We start from the raw sequence: 24,747 nt of genomic DNA on the forward strand, positions 1-24,747 counted from the left end.
TTGTTGGCACAGTACAGTTTTTGTGAGTTTATTTTGCTTCTGTTGACTTTGAGTAAAGTGTGTTTTACAATGATAAACTCACCGTTCATTTAAATGGAGTCCGGTTAGTTTGATGATAGCAATTGCGGGTCTTTTTCTGGTTAATCAAAAGGGATCTTACTCTTTAACAAAAAGATCGACCTCTGTAGGGATCCTTTCAGTGATGTTGTCAGACACTTAGAATAACAATCTGATGCAGTCAGAGGCAAAAACAACCACTTTCAGTGGACGTACACTGAGGGTGCTTAGTTGCCCACAAGGATTACACAGCAGCCTGTTTTGCAGCTGATTGAGCTGAAATACAGGACACATGTATATTAGAGATTTCAGACAGCCTTACATAATAAGATCTCCCTCCACAGTAATCTAGAGGATGTCCCAACATGTGCTGGGACTTCAGCCAAGCTGCATTAAGGAAATGCAACTACATTCAGTGACATAAAAGGCCAATATTAAGCAGATAGTCATTACTTTAGACAGGGCAGCCTTATTGTTAAGTTCCAAAGAACTCTGAAAATAGAACAAGGGTCACCAGTTCTTCTTCAAAAAACAAAAACAAAAAACCCCCCTCAAGAATAACACGTGCTGACACACAGCATGAGTGCAATGTAAGTCAGTGACTTCATATAGTGAGATCCTCCAGGCGGGTGTGTTTATGTGGAGCTGTGTCTGAACCTGTTCTGTGTTTCCTAATCTTTGCCTCAAAGCAGAAGCTTAACACTCAACCCATCAGGCTGCATACCACATTTCAACAGTCATATCCAGTATTCATGCTGGCCACTGTTTTAGCTGTAGTAACAGTGACCAACCCTCAGGGTGAAGGAAGGACAAAGACAGGGTTCTCTAGCTGTGTTCATAATGGCAGTGAAGGTGTTGCTCTAATATGTACCAAAATGTGGAGTGGAAGAAAGAAATCATGAAAAGCACTGAAACCACCTCATCCCTTCCTTTAAAGCTAAGTAAGGCTTAGTGCCTTCAGAACCAGACAGGGGTGTAGTAAGAGAGACAAGTCAGCCATGTCAGTTGAGTGATGACATGCTGGTACCACTGTTGACATATTCATGACAGTAGTGACTCTCCACTAGATCATCAGACTGACCCGGCCACTGGATTCCTGGCTGGAGCACGTAAACTTTGCAACGCTGTTCGGCTGCCTGACAGACGACGAGGTGTTACTGGTGTTTGCTGCCGCTGTCTTGGAGAGACGGATCGTTTTCATTGCTGATGAACTGGGGTAATACACACTCACCTGTACACTCACACATGTATAGATGCAATGGAGACCTACCCAAGTTTTTGTTTTTCACACCAAACCAACAGGTCAGAGCAAATGTTAGGACTGTCTAGATGAAATGAGTAAGAGTCACCTTCAGCTTTGAAAAACTGTAATGGACTGTAAAAATATTGATGGATTTTATCAATATTTTCTGGCTCTGTTGTGGCTAAAATCAATTAATGTGTGAATCAAAACTAATCAACAAATTAATTGATAAAAGTAATTGTTCGTTGCAGCTCTAGTTCTTCAGCAGATACTTTTCCAATACTGTTTTGAGTTGTTTTGCTGTCATTTTTATGCCTCCATTCTGGTGATAGCTGTGGCCAGAGGCATTATGCTTTCAGTTTGTCTGTCTGTCTTTCTGTCTTTCCATCCATCCCACTCTCATGAGCACGAGATGCCTTAAGGGAATTTCTTAAAATATGGCAAAAATTTTCTCTCGGACTTAAGGATAAACTGATTAGTTTTTCTTCAAAGTCATGATATAGTCTTAAATTTGAGTTTGGGAGGTCATGATTGCCACAAACATTTCATCTCATTCCATTTATCCATCTTTTGATTATTTTTGTCAAAATGAATCAAGCTGTTCTGCGTAGAAGTCCACATATCTGATGTTACAAATCTTTAAACCATCCCCTGAACCTAGTATTTTCTTTTTATGTTATATTTATACTTAACTGTTGGCAATATGTAGATTAATCTAACTCTCTCTAATAACCACTCTCCTGCATATAACCTACCTCTGCACTGGACCACATAAATACACTACTTACAGTTATATTTACCTGCAAAGCTTTAATGAACACAGTTATCTTGTGTCCACAAATCAGTCTTAAATGAGTTTAAATGTATCTTGAAGAGGTTTTGAAAGCTGATTGACTGATCTGGTGACAGTGAGAAAGTGTTCAGGTGTAACGGTCACTGGCATGGCATTGATATTGAAGGAACACAAATAAAAGGAAGAACTGAAAAAAACTTGAGTTTGTGATCAAACAGATTGGCCCATCAAACTTGAACAGTTAGGTTAGAACCAGTTCTAAAATCAGCTCTGTTGTGTCTCTACAGCACGTTATCCCAGGTCATTCATGCAGTAGCAGCCCTCCTTTACCCCTTCACCTGGCAGCACACCTTGATCTCCATTGTTCCGGAAATCTTGATTGATGTAGTGATGGCTCCCACCCCGTACCTGCTGGGAGTTCAGAAACACCTGCTGGACTTGGTCACTGACCAGGGGGATGTGAGTTATCATGGACAACACAACAAAACATCTTCATAAGCAACCAAAACTTTGCTCAACTTGTACAGAATATGTGACCTCCTGATTCTGTTATTTTCTGTCACACAGCTGCTGGTGGTGGACCTATCTGAGGATAAAAAGAAGACTTTCATTGTTTCAGTAAGTGCTATATCAATAAATTGATTGAGTAAATAATTCTAATTTTGAAATTTAGAGGAAACAGCCATTTAATGTGTACAATTGCAAAATGTTGCATTTCCAGATAGGTGATGAAAGTTCTATTCTGCCCCCGAAGCTCCAAACTGAAATACTAGAGTCACTAAGTAACAGACAAAAAGCATCAAGTAAGTATAGTGCAACCAAAGTCAAACACAGGTGAATCATTTAGGAGCTGAAATATAGTTCCATCATCAAATGTTTTCTGTATTTTATCTCAGCGGTGGAGGAGATGAACCGGGTGGTGTCAGAAGCCTTCCTGCACTTCTTTGTGAAAACAGTCGGCCATTACAGCTCGTATGTGAAATACAGCCATGCTGGAGAGCAGGGGGTGTTTGAAAAGAGAAGTTTCTACAAGGCCATTGAGTCCAAGACCACTCGACACTTTGTCAAAAAGTTCATCCAGACGCAGATGTTTGACCTGTTTATCCAGGAAGTGGAGCAGCAGCAGCGTGGACCGCAGCAAGGTGAGGACAGGGAACATTTCACACACACACACACACACACACACACACACACACACAAAATAACCCGACTCACAGATATGATCCAGGTCGAGATTTTATGTAGGTCTCCTGTCACCTATCAGCTTCAGTAAACTTCAGCCTCAGTGAATCTGTCAGAGTTCAGTTTTCTCAGAACATCAATTCAAGAATCAGTCGAGTAATTGTCTATCAGAGCAATCTCCAAATTGCAATCATTACATAACTCACCTCTTCTCTGGAACCTCTTCAACAAGGATTAAAACTTGACTGACTAGAAAATGGCAGTGCAACAGTGAGGCCTGATGAAGGAGGAGTTGTGTCCCATATCCATCCTAACGCTAATCAGGTTTTGAGTGTGTCACATATTCCCCTTATAAAATTCACAAAATGGAGTATTCTGAAAACAGTCAGTATGCAGCCCAAAAAACATTGGGTCTCATTCACCAATAAGTTTTTTTCTTAAATTTGTTCTTAAAAAAAGGCTTAAGAAAAGTCTACATCAGATTCACAACATGTTATTAAACAGTAGAATTGTTCACATCTATGTTTTTATCATGATGAATCCCACTGTCCACGTAAAATGACAGCATGTACCACTTGATCCTAATGAGCATAACTCCCCGCAAATCCATGAAAGGGCACAAGACTGCAGAGCCGTGTGCAAACACAGAGACTGAAGAAGAAGAAAAGTTGAGAGAATTAAAACTAGACTGCCTGACAGAAAGTCTAAAGGGGGTGAAGCACCAGACTCCTAAGACTGAAAAACAAAAAAAGTTTTGTAGTGAAGTGGAGGTGCTTCTGCAGAGAGTGAATGCCAAACTAACTGTCATAATTACATATGTGTTAACCAACCTCCCGACCACCAACTTCATGCATTATGGTAGTCACAACTGTCAGGTAGGGGTGCGTCAGTTCATCGACTTAATCAAGGTCCTTGATTACGAAAATACATCGATTTGCAAAACATGCGTCGGCACATCACAATAAAGTAGGCTGCACCCGGGGAAAGCATGGGTTCCTCCAGAGAACAAGCTGCAGCTGAAAACCTCGCCTACAATGTGAAAAGGACTCACAGGAGAACAACTGCAGCAGCTGTTCAAGGAAAGGATTGCTCTGATATGCAGTGATTAAATTAATATATGTTACAGCAATGCTTTGAATTTGAGGTCCAGTGCTTTCTGAACAGGTATCTGACATATAGGGTCTATTATTATTATTATTATTATTATTTGTATTATTATCATAACACAACAGTGACAAAGAAATTAGAGTAATTTTAAAATATGCTGCTGTTGTCATTGTTTTAAGAGAAGATGATCAAATAAAATACTTAAATATTTATGAGATAAGTTTTCGTTATTTATTTTTGGATTATTTAAGTGTTGTATCAATCGAGTAATAAAAAATCATCTTTAGAATATTCAATAAAATAGTGGTTAGGGTAGTCAACTAATCTTTAACTGCTTTACCAGTTTAAAAATCAGAAGACCAATGACAGCCCAGGAGTAAGGAGGATCTGAACCCTCTAGGGCAGGGGTCTGCAACCTTTGCCATTAAAAGAGCCATTTTTGACCAAGAATAATTTGAAAAACTCTGTGTGGAGCCGCAAAACATGTTTGAGCCTTATAATCAAGGTAAGTAGCCTATTAAGTCTAAATTAGCATATACTTATGGTCTAAATAAGCATTTGTTAATATGTTTAACCACAAGGTGGACACTGTGCAGGGCACTATTTATGATTATTTGGTACTTAAATTTTGCAGAGCTGGCAGTGAGAGCAAACAAATCTGTCCATGTACTACTGCATTCTCTATTTTATTCAATTTACTTTTTTGGACTTGGCATCCATAGCTAACCAGCTACTGCTATCGAGGTTCAGCAACATTTGGATTCATAGAATGAATTTCCATAGAATTCTTTCCTCAAAGGCTCAAGGAACCACTGGACAGGGGCTAAAGAGCCACATGTGGCTCCGGAGCCACAGGTTGCCTACCCCTGCTCTAGGGGGAAACACTGGCTCGCGTTCGCTAAATCAATACAACGTAACCCAATCAGGCTAATAAACAGTCCCAGCTTGACACAGTCATATGAGCCAAATAAGGTTATCATAATGCTACTGCAAGAGATTCTTACATTAAGGCATGAAGGCAGACAAAAACTGACCTCATTTAACTCCCCATGACTCTGTCCTCACACACCCAGCACCCAGATATTATCACTTTGTTACCCTCAACACCAAAACAAAGGCAATAGAAATTAGCTAGAACTATTTGTGCCCTTTCTTTAATGAACTCAACCACCATAACAACTTGCAACATCAGTTCCTACACCAGTGAGTGTTTGATTCAAATCTCAACAAACACAAGTGTGAAAATTCTAACTTGAACAATTATACCTACACTAAACCCGCTCATATTTATCATCAGCATGTAATTTAATGTAGTTGTTTTGCAAATGTAGTTTAATAAATTTCAAGTCTACTCAACCAAAATTGTCTAATTATCATGTTTAGAACCATTCCATATTTTACTATCATAAGTTACTCAGTCTTGTAACTTGAGCTCTTGTTAAAACAACGCAGTGTTTTTACAGCACACTAACTTAAGCTCCTGTCCTTCTGTCTTGCAGGAATATTTCACAGAAAGATCGTTGAATACCAAGAGAAGAAGAAAAGGGACAAGGCAAAGAAACACTAGGTCTCATCATGGGACCCTGGTTGTATATAAAAGATATCATAGGAAAAGATGTGAATGTTGCACTGTGTGTTTTATGTCCTATGTCAGTTTGGTTTTTAAATATGTACCAATGTGTGAATTACTGTATGGCTACTTTGCTGCTACTCTGTGATACACTGGCAGAATAAAAGAATTCAGTTCCACATGTTGGTTCTCAGCCTGTGGTCACAGTCTGTCGCTGACGAGCAGGAAAATAATTTCAAATAAAGACTACTTTTTTAAGTCAAAGCACCGACAGTCTCTGATTTTTCAGCAGCCAGGCCCCAGTGACTGGAAGCCTTTTGTACCTGTTAACACCCTGTTTATTGATCCTTTTCATTCTTTCGTTTTTCAGTCTTTGTTTCTTTTTTATTTGTAACTGACGTGACTAACAAAAAACCTAGAACCTCCTTCCTTTCTAATAAACAAAAATGCAAGCAATGTCGCAGAGCAGTCCAGTCCAAAAGTTATATAATAACTGTCTGCATTCCCTAATATCTAACTGGGTATATATGCCAAATACTGATACAATTACAAAAGGGCAAAATTAAGTAAAATCAAAGGTGGCTCTGCATGCTAAATTCGCTTGTTTTAATGGTTAACACTGTCCTAAGGGTATGGTCAGATTAACCTGTCATGGAGGGCAAAAGATTAAAAATGTTTTTAATCTTTAAACTAATCCAGTGAGGCTAATTCATGTATCAGAAATTAGAATCAAGGTGACAGGTTATGTAAAAATAATATTTACACGTTTTTTTTTTTTTTCTACAACTACAAATAATTTCCACACACTTAGAAACTGTAATTTCTCCAGCAGTGTTTCACAGGTATAAGGTGTGATTTACAAGCCCACACTTAACTGGTCAAGATTTGAAAAGCTTAACATCATCTCTATTTATGCTCTCAAAAACTTTGACACCACAAATAACTAATCTGAGAGGATTTGTACCCAGGTTCACTGTAAACTCTGACTTATCTATCTCACTGTTAAGAATAACTTTATTAAAGCCTGAATTCTTTATTAATCTGCAACATGTTAGTCTGGAGGTTAAAAGTCTCTGACAGAGTTGGTGACTAAAACTAAACTTTAATCTCTGTCAGAGACAACTGATCTGAGACTGTTTACTTTTAGCATAGCTACACTCAAAGATAACTGAATCTCCTACCTGCCTTTCAAAAAGCATCAACCCATAAACTATCTCGAGACAGTCTGGACTGAGTGGAGTCCTGTTGGAATCAGCTGTGAAGTTCAGCAGCCAGTGACTGCTTGGAAAGGAAACATAGATTTCGTCTTAGTTTTTATTATCAAGATCTATTTTTATATTGTCATTGTCTTGGTTTCATCATGAAAAAAAGGTTGTTACTAAAAAAAATTGTCAAAGTTTTCATCAACAAATTTAACACTGCAGTGTTCAATGGAGGCTCCAACAAACAAGTCTAACATCATAGAGCCTTTTTAAAGACACTGGGTCTCATTCATGAAAAGTGAGTAAATCTGTGTGAAGATTTGCACATAAAAGCCTACTCTACTAAAATCCTACTCCGGATTCAGGAACGCCGCGGGAAACTCAGATTCGATCGTAAACACGTGTATGATCATGAATGCCAATCCATCGTAAAGTGACAGCGCACTCCCGGTAATCAGCAATTAGCATAGATCCCCGCCCATGATTAGCCAATTACCACCATATAAGAAGGTGTAGGTGCATCCAGTCGACCTGTCAGTCATGGCGCAAACAAAGAAAGAGAGAGAAAGAAAAAAGAATTTTTCCGAAGCAGAGATCGAAATAATTTTGGGTGACGTGGAAAAAACATTTTATTTTCTTCAGTTAGTAGTGGTGTGACAGGGACAGACAAAGCCAAGACCTGGAGAGAGGTAACAGATGCTGTTAATGTTGTCTCCATGGTACAAAGAACTATGTCGGAGGTGAAGCGTAAGTGGTTTGATATGAAACTGGAGGCAAAGAAACACATAATAGGCCGTAAGGTGAATCAGAAAAAGTCTCACAGAAACTGATTTCCGCTCCAACATCTAAGAGTGGGCTACAGTGAGTACCGGGCCATCAAATCACAGCATCCGCAGTGAGAGGACACAGAATTGTGTGCGCTTTTATGCATGCGGGTGTAGGTGATCACGGATATTTGATGTGGGAAACATGTAGCCAGATGTATTACCTGTTTTAGATACGTGGCTGTCTGTCCGTCCGTAGCACGAGTCATGTGCACCACTTCACCACCGACCCAGCAAATAACGCTCAGGCGGAACAGATCATTACGTTCAGACGGAACAAGTGCCGAATTACGACCCCGATCACAGGACTCTTGCGGGGTTATGAGCTACGAACTCCCGCTGATTAGCTGAACATGTATCGATCTTTTTTATGAAGTAAAGATCGTGTAGTCCCCAGATGTCGGAACGAGATGAAACGATAACTGCGTTCACCTTATGGCCTATAAGCACACACAAAAAATACAGCGGTCACCAAACAAACAGAAGATTAATTTGTGGGGTTTTGAATGAAGTGGGAACGGCCGAAGGCCGAAGAGGCTGTGATCCAGCTGTCCTTACGGATATTTTTATCCATGTTGAAAGAACGTGTAATCTATTGAGTCGATTTACATTGATAATTCACAATCATGAACCTAATCTGGATCTTAAACCTGCTAATTGCCAACTAATTTAACTAAATGTGTTATATTTTTAATATTTTGTCATGTTTAGATTACGTGTTTCAAAGGCATCTGTGTATTGTGTACATAACAGAGCGCTATATGAATTAAAATTGTAATTTCCAGTAGTGAAGTAATATTTATGTGCTTTACTAAATTTACACAAGCACTACAAGTGATCAGGAGCAGGAGTAGATTTTGTTAGTAGCTACGAAAAGATCGGAGCTACTAAAATATTGATAAATGCGGACACGCACGTAAATTTCTGTCTGCGACAGTTTACACACAAATTCCTTCTGCTCACGTTTCATGAATGAGAGCCACTGCTTATACTGAGCTGATTCAAGTAGTCACTTCTACCACTTTTCACAGTTGGAAATGTCAAATGTGGTGGCCAAAAAGTGCAAAACATAACTACACAAAACAAATTTACAAAACAGAAGGAACATTTCAGAGAACAGCATCTTAGAGAGGTTTAGGTACCAAAACTACTTGATTAGGTTTAGGAAAAGATCACGGTTTGTGTTAAAATAATTACGTTACTTAGAGATGTAAGTTAACTAACATAGTTAAAAGAAGTAAGGCAGCACGATGGTACAGTGGTTAGCATTGTCGCCTCACAGCAAGAGGGTTCCTGGTTTGAACTCTAGTTGGAGGGTTTGAACCCCAGGGGGTGTGGGAGCCCTTCTGTGCAAAGTTTGCATCTTCTTTCCGAGTCAGCGTGGGTTCTCACTGGGTACTCCGGCTTCCTCCCACAGTCCAAAGACAATGGTTGACTCTAAATTGATCGTAGGTGTGAATGTGAGCATGAATAGTTGTCTGTCTCTATCAGCGCTGTGATAGTCTGGCGACCCGTACCCTGCGTACCCAGTGTCAGCTGGGATAGGCTCCAGCCCCTCTGCGACCCTTAACCAGATAAGCGGTTACGGCAAATGAACGAGTGAATGAGCTGAAATAATTCAACATTGACTTTTGGTTTCACACAGGACACAAAGAACGCTGTCCTGGGTGAAAGTCCTGTGTTTGTTTGATCCATCCCAAACCCCTCCCTACATAGAGTTTGTTACAAAGGTAGGACCAAGTCATTGTTTTGCAAGTCACAAGTAAGTCTCAAGTCTTCACACTCAAATCCTGAATCAAGTCTCAAGTCAAGACTAACAAGTTCTGAGTCAAGTCCCACATCAAGACTGACTTTCTCCTTATTTGTTCAAACAAGTTTCTAAGATCTGTAATTTTCAATCCACTTATTTTGCATATTGCAATTTGTTTTTGTTGACCACCGCATAGTTTTCGATGCAAACAAAGTTATCTTTGGTATTATTTTTTCAACTGGTGCTCAGTAACATTAGTTCTTGGTTCTCTCCTGCAACTTCTATGGATGCTGCTGGATTGGTTCCAACAAAGTAGATCTAGGGGATTTTCTGTTACCTTAAAATAGCACAAGAATCAAAGACTTGATGTCAAATCATAATTGCACATGCTTTTATTTCTAGCAGGCTGGATTACTGCAATGGACTGTTCCTGCATCTGTCCAAGGCAGCAATAAGGGAGCTTCAGCTGATCCGCAATGCTGCTGCAAGGGTCGTAACATGAAAGGCTCAGCATATAACTCCAGTTCTTAGATCACTACACTGGCTACCAGGTTCTTACACAGTCAACTTCAAAATTCTACTTCTTGTCCAGTAATCCCTGATTGGTTTAGGCCCAACATATTTGTCAGATCCTCTGACCCAGTATGAACTGCGCAGACCTCTGTGGTTGACTGGTTTTGGATCACTGGTAATAGTCAGAACTAAACATGATGACAGTGCTTTCAACTTCTATGTTGCTCAATGTGGAATATATTGCCAGAAAATGTCAGTGAGGGACTAGCGTTTATGCATTATTATGATTGTTGACCTCAGAAGTCATTATGTTTTATAGTATGTTATGATTATTGTTATAAAGAATTATAAATAGGGACGTTGGTAGTGTAGTGGATAGTGCCGGCGCCCCATGTACAGAGGCAATGCCTCGCTGCAGCGGTCGCAGGTTCGACTCTGGCTTGCAACCATTTGCTGCATGTCACCCCCCGCTCTCTCTCTCACCCCATTTCACTCTGTCCTGTTCATTAAAGGCAAAAAGCCCAAAAATAATAATAATGATAATAATAAAAAGAGGAATTATAAATATTATAAGTACCTATACTGTAACTATAAATATAAAGTACTAAAACAGATTATAACACATAATAAGTATGTTTATAATGCATTATAGATATGGGCGTCATACAAAATGTAACCTTAACATTTAGTCATTTCCTGATTGGACACTGGGGGATTTATCTAATTGTGATAGGTCAGCTGTGGTAACACATTTACAGAGCCAAACTACATACTACATCCAAATGTGAAATACAGTTATAGGACACAAACTACATAAAGCATGCAATCAAATGATAGATGGACCATTTGAATGTAATATTATCTGTCAACATTTGTGCAAAGTAATGGTCCTGCAGCACAGATGGCAAACCATGACAGCGCAAGCTGTCATCCACTAGTTAGCTAAAGCCTCTTGTATTTTGCAAAATGGAAGAGCTGGAGGACTATGACAGATTATGAGGACAAAAAAGTGAGGAGGAGAATTTTTTTAAAATTTGTATTACGAGAATTAAGTCGAAATGTCGAGAATAAAGTTAGAGTAGCAGAATTTTTCCTTCCCTCCCATTCCTTCATTCATCTGTCCATTCTGTCCTCCCTTCCTTCTCTATTTTGTAGAAAGTAACAAAGGTCCTTAGGAGAAATATGTTGGAGTAAAAGAGTACATTTTATTTAGGAAATGTAGTGGAGTAAAAGTGACAGATGACAGAAATATAAAAACTCAAGAACGTATCCTCCCAAAACATAACATAACACTTAAGTACTGTAACACCACTGGGTAAGGGTTAGGTAAAGAAAACACATCTGCCTACATGTGGGCACCCAGAGAGTGCCTGAGCACACACATGCGTATCATCTCTGCACAAGTAGAGTTCAAATGCATGCACGGGCCCACGCACGCTACTTAACCATGCATGAGACTGTTTGCACTGATGTGTTATACATAGTAATGTTTTAGTGACAAGTCATATGTTAGGGAAGTATTGAGCATACGACTAGTTAATAAGACTTGGATTATACTGCATGAGTTGTGTAAGAGTAATGGATTTTATATAGTTTATATAGTTTTGCTGTTGTCAAAATGCAGTCCGGTCCCCATTTACATGTATTTCAATTCTTGAAGAATGTTCACCTTTTTTGGATTCTCTGTTCACCATGGATTCATGCAATAAAAACAAAGTTTTCTTCATGATTTGAAGGTAACACACAGTAAGTAATTGTCATACAAATGGTTACTGTGTGGGTGAAGTATTCATTTAACCCACACTTGATGCGCACTTTTCCTAATACAGCCTCAAAGCAGCTTTCAGAACTAAGTGTGTCTCACAATTTACCACCATCTACTGCCCCACGCCAGTCCAGCTGTTTCTTGGCAGAAATGGGGCTAGTTTTTGGACTAACAATAATCAGCGGACATGAATATGTTATTTGATGATATGCTGGATTCAGTAAAGTTATGGCAGAACTAGGGTTGCACGATAGTATCGCCTGATATTGGCTTTAAAAAGAAAATTACGTAATCAGCTAACATGCTGATAATATGGGTGTGTCATCGGTATCGGCTTCAAAATGAACTATCAGCATTGGCCAACATGATTTTTTGTATTTTGCACAATAAATAAATATTACATACATTGAAAAGTATTATATTTCATGCCTCCATCTGCTGGTGGGCCATCACAATAAGACTATGCATGCAGAATATGATGTCAATGCCACTACAGAATGGACTTGATGATCACTAAAAGTAGGTTGCGAAGAAAGTGGATATATTGCTATTGGTATTGGTTCCCGGTCAAATGAGTTGTTACATATCAGCATATCAGATATCGGCACAAAATCCAATATTGCGCATCCCTAGGCAGAACGTCTGCAGATGGTTATCGTATAATACTAACAGTCTGTTCCCTTTGATGGGACTAATAAGCATAAAGTCGCTTATCTAACACTGTCAAGATGAATATTGAATATTATACCATTTCATCCAATATCTAGAGAAAAATGTTCCACTACTGAAAATATTTGTCTTATCACAAAGAAGCCACTGGAAATAATCTGCTTTGTATTTTTTATATATACACTGGATGTGCTTCAAAAGACTTCAGTTTATTCATTTTATTAGTCCTCAGCTCCTGTAACTGAAATACTATGTGGTTAATCATACATATTTGTTCCAACAGTCACCTGAGCACAACTGTGCAGTGCACAGTGGCCTATTTGTATGAGTGATGGGATGTCTCCAATTAATCAAGTGTATCCAAATGAGCTCTGATAAACTTCCAAACACTAATTGTAAGTACAAGAAATATGTCACACGAGTAGGCACATGAAGAAGGAAGAGGAGTAGGAGGGGGAGATACCACTTTTCGCCTTTGACAGTATCACCCCCTGATCCATTTCAGTCTCCATGAGGCAAAGTTTGCTTTTCTTTTTGTAAAGGTATGAACTACAGAATAAGGGCTTTGTTTCAGGACAGCATGGTCTCTGTCCGTGCAACACCATTTCATTGGAGTATTTTGTTAGTGACATTGACCTGAGGAAAGTTTTGTCCTTACCACAGAAGTTTCTCCTATTAGATAAGGTAAAAGAAGTGTCATTTGAAGTGATCCACAGATTTTATCCAGCAAAATATTTTTTGAAGGAGTCAAAACGTGACCTTGATATAAACTGCTCTTTTTGTGAATTATATCCTGAAATGTTCTCCCCTTTATTTTGGTCCTGTGCTTTTATATACGCAACTCAGAATCCTGACACATAAACACCAAGTGTTGGACAGGCTGGTTTAAAAAGCTGGCTCAGTGCTCGGCAGGAGACTGGACCCAAGATGGGCACACTGAACAAACTGAAAGCTACAATGGACAACAGCAGACACCCTCTCCACAGCCTCCTGGAGCGACAGAGGAGCAGCAATACTGTTTAACACCGCCTGAATCCAGTCACACACATACACACACACACACACACACACACACACACACACACACATCACATTAACCACAACTGGACTGGACTGTGGAATGGAATTTATTTTAATTTTAATTTGATTTTCAATTTCTTTTTGCGCACTTATTTTAAGTTATTTTATTTAATACCACTGTATTGTTGTTGATAAGGGGAACTGTGTTGGTTGTTTTTTATGAGCTGCTGGACAGGTGAATTTCCCTTTCAGGAATGAATAAAGTTCTTTCTATTCTATTCTATCCTGTGGAAAGATATTGCTAAATCATAACATATAATTTATGTTACATTTGTTTTACTTTTGTTGTCCTTTAAGTTTGATACTGACTTTTGTTTTCTTAATGCTCCATTTGAATTTGTATTATTCTGTTCAGATATGTTTCAGCTCACACTGTATCTTAAAAGCTCAAAATAAAGTTTATTAATCATTTTTTTTAAAAAAAGAGGAGCTGGTGATGGTGTAGGTGCTGGTTTGGCCACTGGGTGTCATGTTGAGTTCAAACTGACGGTGACGCAACCTTCTGCGGAGCAGAGGAAGAGACGGCAGATACCGCACCTTCGACTAAGGTAAGTGAACAAAGACCAACTGTAAAAATACTGAATGAAAGGACAAGTGGAAACAATGTAGAACGTTTTCTTAAGTTAAGTCTCTTACTAACTGAATTGTAAACGCTCTTTGTTATGTTATGTTGTATTTGAAAAAACAAACGACTCAATCTGTGGTAACAGATAAGTGGCTAACACATACTAGCTAACTTTCCTTAGCTATTCGCTTTGGATAACTTCAAATAGTCAAGTTCGTGAAAATGGAAATCAAGGTTTTCTGGTTAACGCTTTCAAAATAAAACTCAAAATAACAAGTATAGGATGAATTAGTCTTCCAAATAAACGTGACTGTTTTATTTTGAAGAAATTTTCCGCTGTTATTCATACTTCCTCTGCATGACTTGACGAAGCCAGGAACTTTAATAGCTAACTAACGTTAGCTAGCTAACAAACGTTAGCAGGTTAAAGCATTTGTTTGTGAGGCTATGGGTTAACAAAAACTATGTGAACTTAGAATTTTAAATTCTAACTCAATCAAGGCTACGCTAAAGTGCGTTAAGTATTGAGTCAAGTTGCTTTATAGTTTTACTCTTTCGTATATGGCACGTATGGCTGCGTTGCAACAGAAAGTAACAACTTTGGTAACGTTAGCTAGCTGCATGTTGTTGATACTGGCCAGGTCAATCTGTAACTAACGTTAGATCAATAAGCCGACAGTTTTTATCACCCCCATTTTGTAAATATAATCCATCACTGCCCGGCGTGTGTGTTGTTGATGAAAGACGACACGTTTAGCTCTCGGTTAATTTCTGTGCAAACAAGGCGACATTACACGAAACGCCAACTACATTATCATCGGTAGGTTCTGCAGTTACGCCCAACGTTACCCGTTAGCTTCTTCCCGAATTTCAATAACTGCCTTTTAACAAAAAGAAACTATTACAGTATAGTTACCGTCCATTCCCAGGCTGTTTATAGGCCAGTTATGACTGGGGCTGTGGGCTGTTTTGAACCGTTTTGTGCCGCACCAAACACAGTTTGACAATTAAAAAGTTTCTTGAAGGATTATATGCACAATTAAAATGCTTCTTGAAGTAAGCATTATGTAAAATTGGCTGCATTTATTCAGTATCCTCTTCTGTCTAAATAAGCACTTAAAACTCTTTGCATGGTGAGCCTCTTGTAAGTTTGGTGAGCCAGTCCTTTGAATTACATCCCAAACAGACACTTCTTGCTTACTAAAGCATAGTAATGTCTGACACCTTGATGGGAAAGTTTTATCCATCTAATGAACATATTGTTAAAAGATTTAAAAGAGACATTGATGTGAAATACACTTTCTGTTCTGTAAATATTGAAACTGTTACTCATTTATTTTGGCACCGCCCCATTGTCAAAAGCCTCTGGAGTGATATTTGTAATTTTATTGCTAACAATACTGAAAAAAAATTAAGCTGTTTGGACCCTTTGACTTTAACAGAAATACGGCAAAACCCAATGAAACATTTATTATTAATCTCATCATACTTTTGGCAAGATTTCACATTCACAAATGTAAGTTTACACATAGAAAATCTTCTTTTGTTGCTTTCTACAGTGAGGTCAAGCAGTACATCGTTTCCATTAAATTTTCCCTTAATCAAAAGGCAATCAAAACCATTAATATTTGTGATCATTTTAATATTTTCTTGTGAACTCTTATCCCCCTTGGCATATGTGATATGTGACATATATGTGTAATGTTGAAGATTTGCATTCTGTAAACTTCTTATGTGTTAAATAAAGTTTTGGAAAAAATAAAAATAAAAAACCTTGATGGAAAAGTCAGTATAGCAAACTTACAAGGTTGGACCTGTAACATTTCCCCAATACTTCAACACTTCAAGTCTAAAATGAATGCTATCAGTTAAAAATAAAGTGAAGTTCAGTGGACTTATTATTACAGTGTCCTAAAACTTTCATATTAGTGATGTAAGTATTGTATTAAAACAAATTTTAAAAAATCTGAACCTAATTTTTTAAACAGAGAGTAACTGCACATCTTTCAAATCAGTTTAATGAGCCAGGAAACCATGCTGCATCAATACAATCGGATCAACTTTCTACCTCACTATACAGTATCTCACATAAGTGAGTACACCCCTCCCATTTTTGCAAATATTTCATTATATCTTTTCATGGGACAACACTATAGAAATGACACTTTGATATAACTTAAAGTAGTCAGTGTACAGCTTGTATAGTAGTATAGATTTGCCTTCCTCTGAAAATTACTCAAAACACAGCCATCAACATCTAAACAGCTGGCAACATAAGTGAGTACACCCCACAGTGAACATGTCCAAATTGTGCCTAAAGTGGCAACATTTTGTGTGCCAACCATTATCATCTAGCACTGCCTTAACCCTTTTGGGCATGGAATTCACCAGAGCTCACAGGTTGCTTCAGGAATCCTGGCAGCACTCATGCAGCCCCAAACCATGATGCTGCCACCACTATACTTGACTGTAGGCAAGGGACAGTTGTCTTGGTGCTCTTCACCAAGGTGCCACACATGCTGAAAGAACACCAAGACATCTATCCCTTGCTTACAGTCAAGTATAGTGGTGGCAGCATCATGGTTTGGGCTGCATGAGTGCTGCCGGCTCTGGGGAGCTCAGTTCATTTAGGGAAACATGAATTCAGAGCAGAGCATGATCGCCCCTCTTCGGAAACTGAGATGCAATGCAGTTTTCCAACATGATAGTGACCCAAAACACACCTAGAAGATGACAACTGCCTTGCTGAGGAAGCTGAAGGTGAAGGTGATGGACTGGCCAAGTATGTATCCAGCCCTAAACTCACCTGTGCACCTGTGGGCCATCCTCAAGCTGAAGGTGGGGTAGCGCAAGGTGTCTTCACATCCATCTGCTCCATGATGTCATCATGGAGGAGTGGGAGAGGATTCCTGAAGCAACCTGTGAGCTCTGGTGAATTCCATGCCCAAAAGGGCTAAGGCAGTGCTAGATAATAATGGTTGGCACACAAAATGTTGCCACTTTAGGCACAATTTGGACATGTTCACTGTGGGGTGTACTCACTTATGTTGCCAGCTGTTTAGATGTTGATGGCTGTGTTTTGAGTAATTTTCAGAGGAAGGCAAATCTATACTACTATACAAGCTGTACACTGACTACTTTAAGTTATATCAAAGTGTCATTTCTATAGTGTTGTCCCATGAAAAGATATAATGAAATATTTGCAAAAATGGGAGGGGTGTACTCACTTATGTGAGATACTGTAATTCCAATTTTCATTCATGCATTAAGCCTGCAATTGCAGGGCTCAGCAATTAAGGTTGTCCAAGTGCCTTGGGCAAGTAAAATGATGCCGTGGGCTACAAATTGTGGTCCTCCTGGTAACAGGAGTTTAGTTGGATGGTGTTAGAGGATGTGGGTGAAACTCCAATATGTATTGCGCAGTTTTACACAAGTTTGAGAGCAAGGCAGATAAAATGGTGTCATTTTTTAAAGGCATGTTGGGGTTTCCCACACATTCATTTATTTGTGGTGGCCTGCCATGATTAAAACATCTGCCACAATGTCTTGATTTTCTATTTTTGGAGTAGGACCATTCATTAGGAGTGCTGTTGGAATATTGGTAAACACTGCATAATAAATAATAATACAATTAAAACATTTAATGTAAGACACATGATAATGATGAAACTTGACAGTTAACTTTAGTCTTTGTTGTTATTTAATAATCACAAGGGACAAGTAAAAGTTTACTTAAGGCACATACATTTTTGCCCACTCCGCCAGTTAAAATCAAAAACATTAACTTTGAGCCCTGAAATGGCTCTACCTGATTTAATTTGCACTGACTCTCCCAAAATTTTGAATAAGGTGCACAGGCTGCGGGTATGAAAGCACCTACTGTTCAGTTATTTTATCATTTTCTTTTTTCTTTTACCTTTGTTAGTACATAAATGTACAGTGTAGAAATTATTGATACAGTATATTTCTTGGAAGTATTCTGTGTCATGACTGTGTTTTTCCACTATCCCGGAATCTGCATGAAGTCTAGAGAAGCTCAGCTTGCCTCCAAACCCTTCTATCTCATAGAAAGACTCCACCATCAGTTCTTGCACAATACAGATTTCCTCATCATTTCTTCATAGCTACACTGTGTTATCATCACTGCTCAGCTCAGACAGCAGAACCAGCTACTTTCCTTCCTCTTTTTCAGGGCAAATAGTTAAGTCATTTCATAGTAACAATTTTTGAGAACTCTGGCAAAATAGTATGTGCCAAAAAATAGTCTTTTATTTATAAAACTCTTTGCGTGCACACCTGCAGGTAGGGCTGGGCGATATGGAGAAAACCAAAAATCACAATATTTTTCACTAAATACCTCTGTCATATTGCCATGACAGTGTTTCGCCTAGGGTTACAGCTTTGGAGTATGTGTGTGTGTGTGGGTGTGGGTGTGGTGGTATAAAAACTAAATCGGGGAGTGCAGCAAAATGCCGCCTGCCTACTTTTGTTTATACTACGGACACACCGATCCGATATTAGGATTGGACATCGGCCGCGAGATTAACATTATAGCTGGATCGGGTATCTGTAAAGGCAGCTGATCCATAAGACTGATCCTTCCCCTTTAAAGGCGTTGTATGTAAGAATGTGGCCAAAATGGTTACTGCACTCAAATTCAAAATACTGCTGCAAGTCGTGTCCGCCCCCCCTCCCCTACAGATTCGAGGTTGCTGGACAGCGGCACGCTGGAGACTGATTTGTTTGCCCACGGGCAGCTGCCGTGGCAGGGCCACGTCGCCGCGTCCTTGATCTTCGGTTTTCCAGCGGACCATTCGAGCAAGTCCGGCTTCTCTGCTGCTAACGCTGCTGCCGGGATACAGCTGAGGAAGAGCCGGCTGCTAATGCTATGTACCGGGACACTGCTAATGCTGGTTGCTGTGTTGCTGTTACGACTGAGCTACAGCAACACAGCAACCAGCATTAGCAGTGTCCCGGCTGGTAATGCTATGTACCGGGACACTGCTAATGCTGGTTGCTGTGTTGCTGTAGCTCAGTCGTAACTGTAGCTGATGCTGAGACTGAGACTCTACTGACTGCGTGACGAGTAGATGGCGGTGGGTGGCGCAACAGGCCAAAACACAAATTCAAAACATAAACATGATTTCCGGACTGTAAAAATGTTTTTTAAATGCGAATATTCTGGCTGTACTATTGTTGTCAGTGAGATCAGTATGTTATATGAACATTATTCCTTAGTCTCTGTGACATATTTGGATGATTTTACTACTATTTGCTTTAGATTTCTTACATATAGCTCCTTTAAATCTTTGCGACACAGGCTACATCATACGGCACGTGTGCCGCATGCCGCAAGAGTTGATTAGAGAGTGGCAAACACAAACAGCATGGAGCGAACGAAAGGGTCTGCTATATGGAGGTATTTGGTGCACCGCCACTGCTGATTTTTATTTTTATTTTTTTTTCTTCTTCATCTTAGCTCTTTAGAAACTACTGTTATATTATTTGGCTCTACGGATGCTTCATATCCAGGTCAATTCACACATTTGTGAGTAAAGCATATAAGAGGAGAGGAGATGTGCAGAGACACACAGGTGAGCACGCTAGAGCATGGCTCGGGCTGCATTTTCCTGACCAAACCCGAGCCGAGCCCGGCGCAATTTGTTACCTGGCAGTTATTGTTATGGACAGTGTATAAATAACCATCAAAAGACTGCTGTTATGCACAGACAAACCCACTGCTCATACAGCAGTGCAGCACAGCGCTCAGTTGGAGCGGAGCCTGTGTTGCGTTCAGGCGCCAGGGTTCAACGCGAAGGTTTTTTTTCACTTGCCCAGTCGGGCAAGTTGGTCAGCGGCAATCTTTGTCAGTTGTTCTCTGTCTATAATTTTGCGCCCTATTTGAGCCATGCCCACCTCTATTTATTTTTCACCCCTCTCTCCAGTTCTGCTGTATTAACACCGGGTTTAATATATTTTGCTTCCATCTCTCTGCCCTGCTCTACTCTACTTCAACGCTACTTAGCTCTCTCTCTACTCTACCAGTAGACTACCACATCCACCTGTTGCACAAAACGCACATAGCAGTGTTTCCCCTAGGATGAAGTTGTAGCAGCAGAAGTGAAGCAGACGCATGAAAAATACTTTTAAAAATAATTTCACATGCGTGAAACTTTTTTGTATGCTTGCAAAGCACAGCCTGCTGGGATGTTTCTATGTATCTACTGGCACCAGAAGTGGCTCTTTAGGACTAAGTACATACAGTACATGTGTGCACAGTAATGAGCAGATGAAATGTCTGTCTAGCTTACATATGAGGTGTCTCAAGATTTAGGAGAATACAATTGTATTGAATATAATAAAAGTAAAAAGTCACTTGACATGCTGCTGTTTTGTGCTATGACCTATTTCAGTGCTGGAAGTTGTTATTTACGTGACAGCGCCTGAATGCAACACAAGCTCAGCACCAACAGTGCTGCGCTGCACTGCTGTTCGAGCAGCGTGTTTGTCTGTGCGTAACAGCAGTCTGTTGATGGTTATTTACACACTGTCCATAACAATAACTTTGTCTGCTGACAAACTGCGTCGGGCTCGGGGTCAGGTTTGGTCAGGAAAATGCGTCTCGACCCGCTCTAGCGTGCTCACCTGTGTGTGTGGCAGAACTCCGCCGTGCACGATACAGAGAGCAGAGGAGAATTGTTAACGCGTGACCATGTAGAGACAGAAATGACACGATGACATAACACCATAAATAGTATATTGTTATGTTATTATATTAAGTGTCCGTCGTGCAAAATAATATCAATGGGGGCTGTGGGCAGGACATTGTTAAGTGTGCCTGTGACTTCAGGCAGAGAGACCGCTGCATCAGAACTGAAGGAGCACGTTTTAAAATACATTTATTTTATCAGTTAGTTATTAACTTTTACTATTTTTAGCAACTTGCCCAATCGGGCAAGTGAGTTGTTAGTTTACATGCCCGACCTTGAGTTTTACTTGCCCCGGGCAATTGGGCAATCCTTATTGTTGAGCCCTGGACACGATGGCATAACACCATAAATAGTATATTGTTATGTTATTATATGAAGCGTCCATCGCGCAAAATAATATGACTTTAGTTTATGAAGAGGTAAGACAGAGCCCTCTCCTCTTTCTGCCGCTCTGTGCCTTCGGACATGCACAGTGCAGGAGGGGCTTCAGTTTTGATTGGCTTCACTTGTGCCATGTAACCAATCAATGGGGGCTGTGGGCAGGACATTGTTACACAGCGTGTGCCTGTGACTTCAGGCAGAGAGACCGCTGCATCAGAGCCGAAGGAGCACGTTTTAAAATACATTTATTTTGTCAATTAGTTATTAACTTTTACTATTTTTAGCAACTTGCCCGATCAGGCAAGTGAGTTGTTAGTTTACATGCCCGACCTTGAGTTTTACTTGCCCCAGGCAATTGGGCAATCGTTATTGTTGAGCCCTGGGCGCTGTCACGTAAATAACAAATTCCAGTACTTAAATAGGTCATAGCACAAAACAGCAGCATATGTGTCAAGTGTCAAGTGGAACGACTACCAGCACTTTTTTCTTTTCTCGAGTGAGAAACTGGAGGTGTGGCTTGAGGCTGTGTGAAATCAACCAATTGCGTGACTCTCACAGCGAATGTGTGAGAGTTGGCAGCTATGTGAATCATGCAGAAGAGGAGCTGCACATCAGAAGACTATGCTGTCCTCTGCTGGGTTAAAGAAGAAATACAAAAATGGACAGTGGGATAGATGAGTTTTTAGCTCAGAATGCAGGAAAGGATGTAAGAGAAAAGAAATAACACCATCGTCTGATGCAACTCGTCCTATTTTGTTATAACTGTTGTATTCTCTTTTTATAGAAAAACTCAAACTGCAAAAATCACACAATCTATCTTTAATAGATAAACCTCAGAAATAAATCACTAAACCAGCTGGCACACAGAGGAAGGAAGATTTCCTCTTCTCTGCCTTTCTGGTGTACTACTATTTGTTTTAATATTTGGTTACTGTGTGTGTATGATTACTGTTTCTATGTTTGCCCAATTCAGTTTCAGCTGCAACATTTGTATTTCTTTCTAAAAGATTGTATCCAAATTTACTTGAATCTAAATGCTGATGCATAAGTTATTGCTGCTGTTGCACAACTGTTTACTTTTGTAACAAATAAATGGTTCATTGAATTAATTTGTTTTAATCTTGTTATATTTTGTCTCAGGAAAGAAAAGTGTAGTCACACCCAATGCCTTCAGTGTGTTTGTCTTGTTAAGGTTTGTAGCTTCTTAAATCAGCAATGATATCGGATCTGTATCGGGTATCGACCAATACGTAAGGCCCCACCATCGGTATCGGCATCGGAACTGAAAAAGTCGGATCGGTGCATCCCTAGTTTATACAGAATGTGCCTTTTTTTGGGGCATTGGGGGGCGTGAGCAAGTACCAAAACGTGTTGCTCAGCGTGTGACGTAAACGGCCTTGCTCCGAGGGAAGCCACAGCTTGTAAGTCCTTCAGCGATTCTCTTGTAAGTCGACCCGTCCATCACTGTCCCCGTCATTTGACGGTTAATAGCCTCTTCATTAGCGAGGACAAGGAGGGCGCGCAATTCGGATAACAAATCAAAAATTTTGCTCGAGGTTGGCCCACTTGACATGCTGATGTGTTGTACTATGGCCTATTCAAGTGCAGGAATTTGTTACATGCTGTGGGTTCGGGCCGGGCTCGGTTATAATTGTCTCAGACTTGGGTCGGGTTCGGTCAGGAAAATGCAGCCCGAGCCACGTCCTAGTGTGTTCACCTGTGTGTGTGTGTGTGTGTGTGTGTGTGTGTGTGTGTGTGTGTGTGTGTCTACACACGCACACGTGTGCACGCACGCACACACACACACACACACACACACACACACACACACACACACACACACAGACCAACCTCTCTCTTGCTATCCCGCTACCATTTTCCACCTGCTGTTTTTGAAATCTTTGGCCATCACCTGCCCCTCACATTACTCGATTTCACCTACTTGAATGGCTTGTAGAGTGAATAGAGGAGAGGAGGGAGAGGGCAGTATTGCGCATGTGTGGCTTTCGGGTGCGTTTGATTTGCAACACAAGACAACGAGAGTAAACTGACAAGAAGCGCATAATTGTTTTATGTCAATTATTTTGTTTTCATAATAGTTGAAAGCCCAAATTGTAATCTAGATTAAAATTCGATTAATCGAGCAGCCCTATTATATGTACACAAATCTAAGTCATTAAAACTGGAAATCCTGATAACATTCATAAAAGGATTCAAAATACTAAAATATCAAAAGCACTAAAAGCATCCAAGGGCCACTGAAAACACGTAGGCCTGTGTCTTCAGACTTGTCTTTTAAGTGTCAAAGGAGGGAGAACATTTGATTTAAAGTGGAAGGCTCTTCTAGAGATTTGGAGCAGCAACTGCAAAGGCACGACCTCCCTTACCCACTGGCCTCGATCGTGGGACAGTTAAAACACCTTGTTCTAAAGATCTAAGAGGCATAGAGTTTGAGTTAGGGATGGGTATCATTGAGATTTAACGATACTGCTACTCTTATTGATACTCTTTATCGTTTTGGTACTTTATTGTTACTGTTATCTGTTCTTTGTCATTTCTGAATAATTGCTTTTGAGAAAATATATCAATCTAGAAGAATAAATTCAGGATTATTGAATATTGTAAACATAACTAAATGTTGTTTCTAGAGTAGTAACAGTAATTTTTACAACAACAAAGTCACTATCTAAATAATATTTCTACCATGACTGTACTGAGTGAGATTTAGTTTTTATCCGTCACTGTAAGTCATTCCTCCTGTCCTCTGTCCTCTGGGGCTATTTGTGTCAGCCAGCAGCTAAGTTTAAAATAATTTGCCCAGCTTTTATATGAGTGGCAAACTAAGCTAAACAGTTAGACTACATAAAGACAGATATCATTTTAGCTTATTAGTAACAATTTGCTATGAACCAAACAACGTAACATTAGTGACGGTGGACAAGGGACCGCAGACATAACATACTGAAAATCACTGTCTGCATGTTTATATGTTTATGCTTGTGAACAAGTGTATTAATGAAGTGTGCGTGCCGCGTGCGTGCGTCGAAGAGCAGAGGAGAATTGTAAACGACGGTGCGCTGCTGTTAGTTGCATATAGGGGAAACACTGCTCTTTTTGTACGAGTTCTTCTGGGTCATCGTGTACAGTTACTTCGCTTTTAGGACTCTCTCCGGCAGCCATTCTTGCCTCTAAATTTTTGTCTATGCTCTCACTGTCGCCGACTCTAGCACGCCTGTGGTGTGCAGCGGTGAAATGGGTCCCTGCTGAAACACTTTCCCACCTCGCACGTTCTGGACGTTGTTTGGGCTATTCACCGGTATTGCGGTATATAAAAAA

General features: G+C 39.9%; 2 protein-coding genes across 13 annotated transcripts in view; both read left to right on the forward strand.

The window, feature by feature from the left end:
- The window catches only part of dennd2da (DENN/MADD domain containing 2Da), a 52,268-nt gene extending 46,052 nt beyond the window's left edge, over positions 1–6,216 (forward strand). For all 11 annotated transcript variants that reach the window (XM_078170329.1, XM_078170327.1, XM_078170328.1 and 8 more), the window contains 6 exons: positions 1,125–1,273; positions 2,381–2,552; positions 2,661–2,711; positions 2,815–2,896; positions 2,990–3,235; positions 5,882–6,216. In XM_078170329.1, coding sequence (XP_078026455.1) covers positions 1,125–1,273; positions 2,381–2,552; positions 2,661–2,711; positions 2,815–2,896; positions 2,990–3,235; positions 5,882–5,949 — 768 coding nt within the window. In that variant the 3' untranslated portion in view covers positions 5,950–6,216. The remainder of the gene's footprint in view (positions 1–1,124; positions 1,274–2,380; positions 2,553–2,660; positions 2,712–2,814; positions 2,897–2,989; positions 3,236–5,881) is intronic.
- Positions 6,217–14,232: 8,016 nt separating this feature from the next.
- The window catches only part of LOC117258465 (serine/threonine-protein kinase 38), a 33,693-nt gene continuing 23,178 nt past the window's right edge, over positions 14,233–24,747 (forward strand). For both annotated transcript variants that reach the window (XM_033629414.2, XM_033629412.2), the window contains exon 1: positions 14,233–14,303. The gene's annotated coding sequence lies outside the window, so the exon portion shown is untranslated. The remainder of the gene's footprint in view (positions 14,304–24,747) is intronic.

Source organism: Epinephelus lanceolatus, chromosome 8 (genome assembly GCF_041903045.1).
Source record: "Epinephelus lanceolatus isolate andai-2023 chromosome 8, ASM4190304v1, whole genome shotgun sequence".
Taxonomy (NCBI): Eukaryota; Metazoa; Chordata; class Actinopteri; order Perciformes; family Serranidae; genus Epinephelus; species Epinephelus lanceolatus.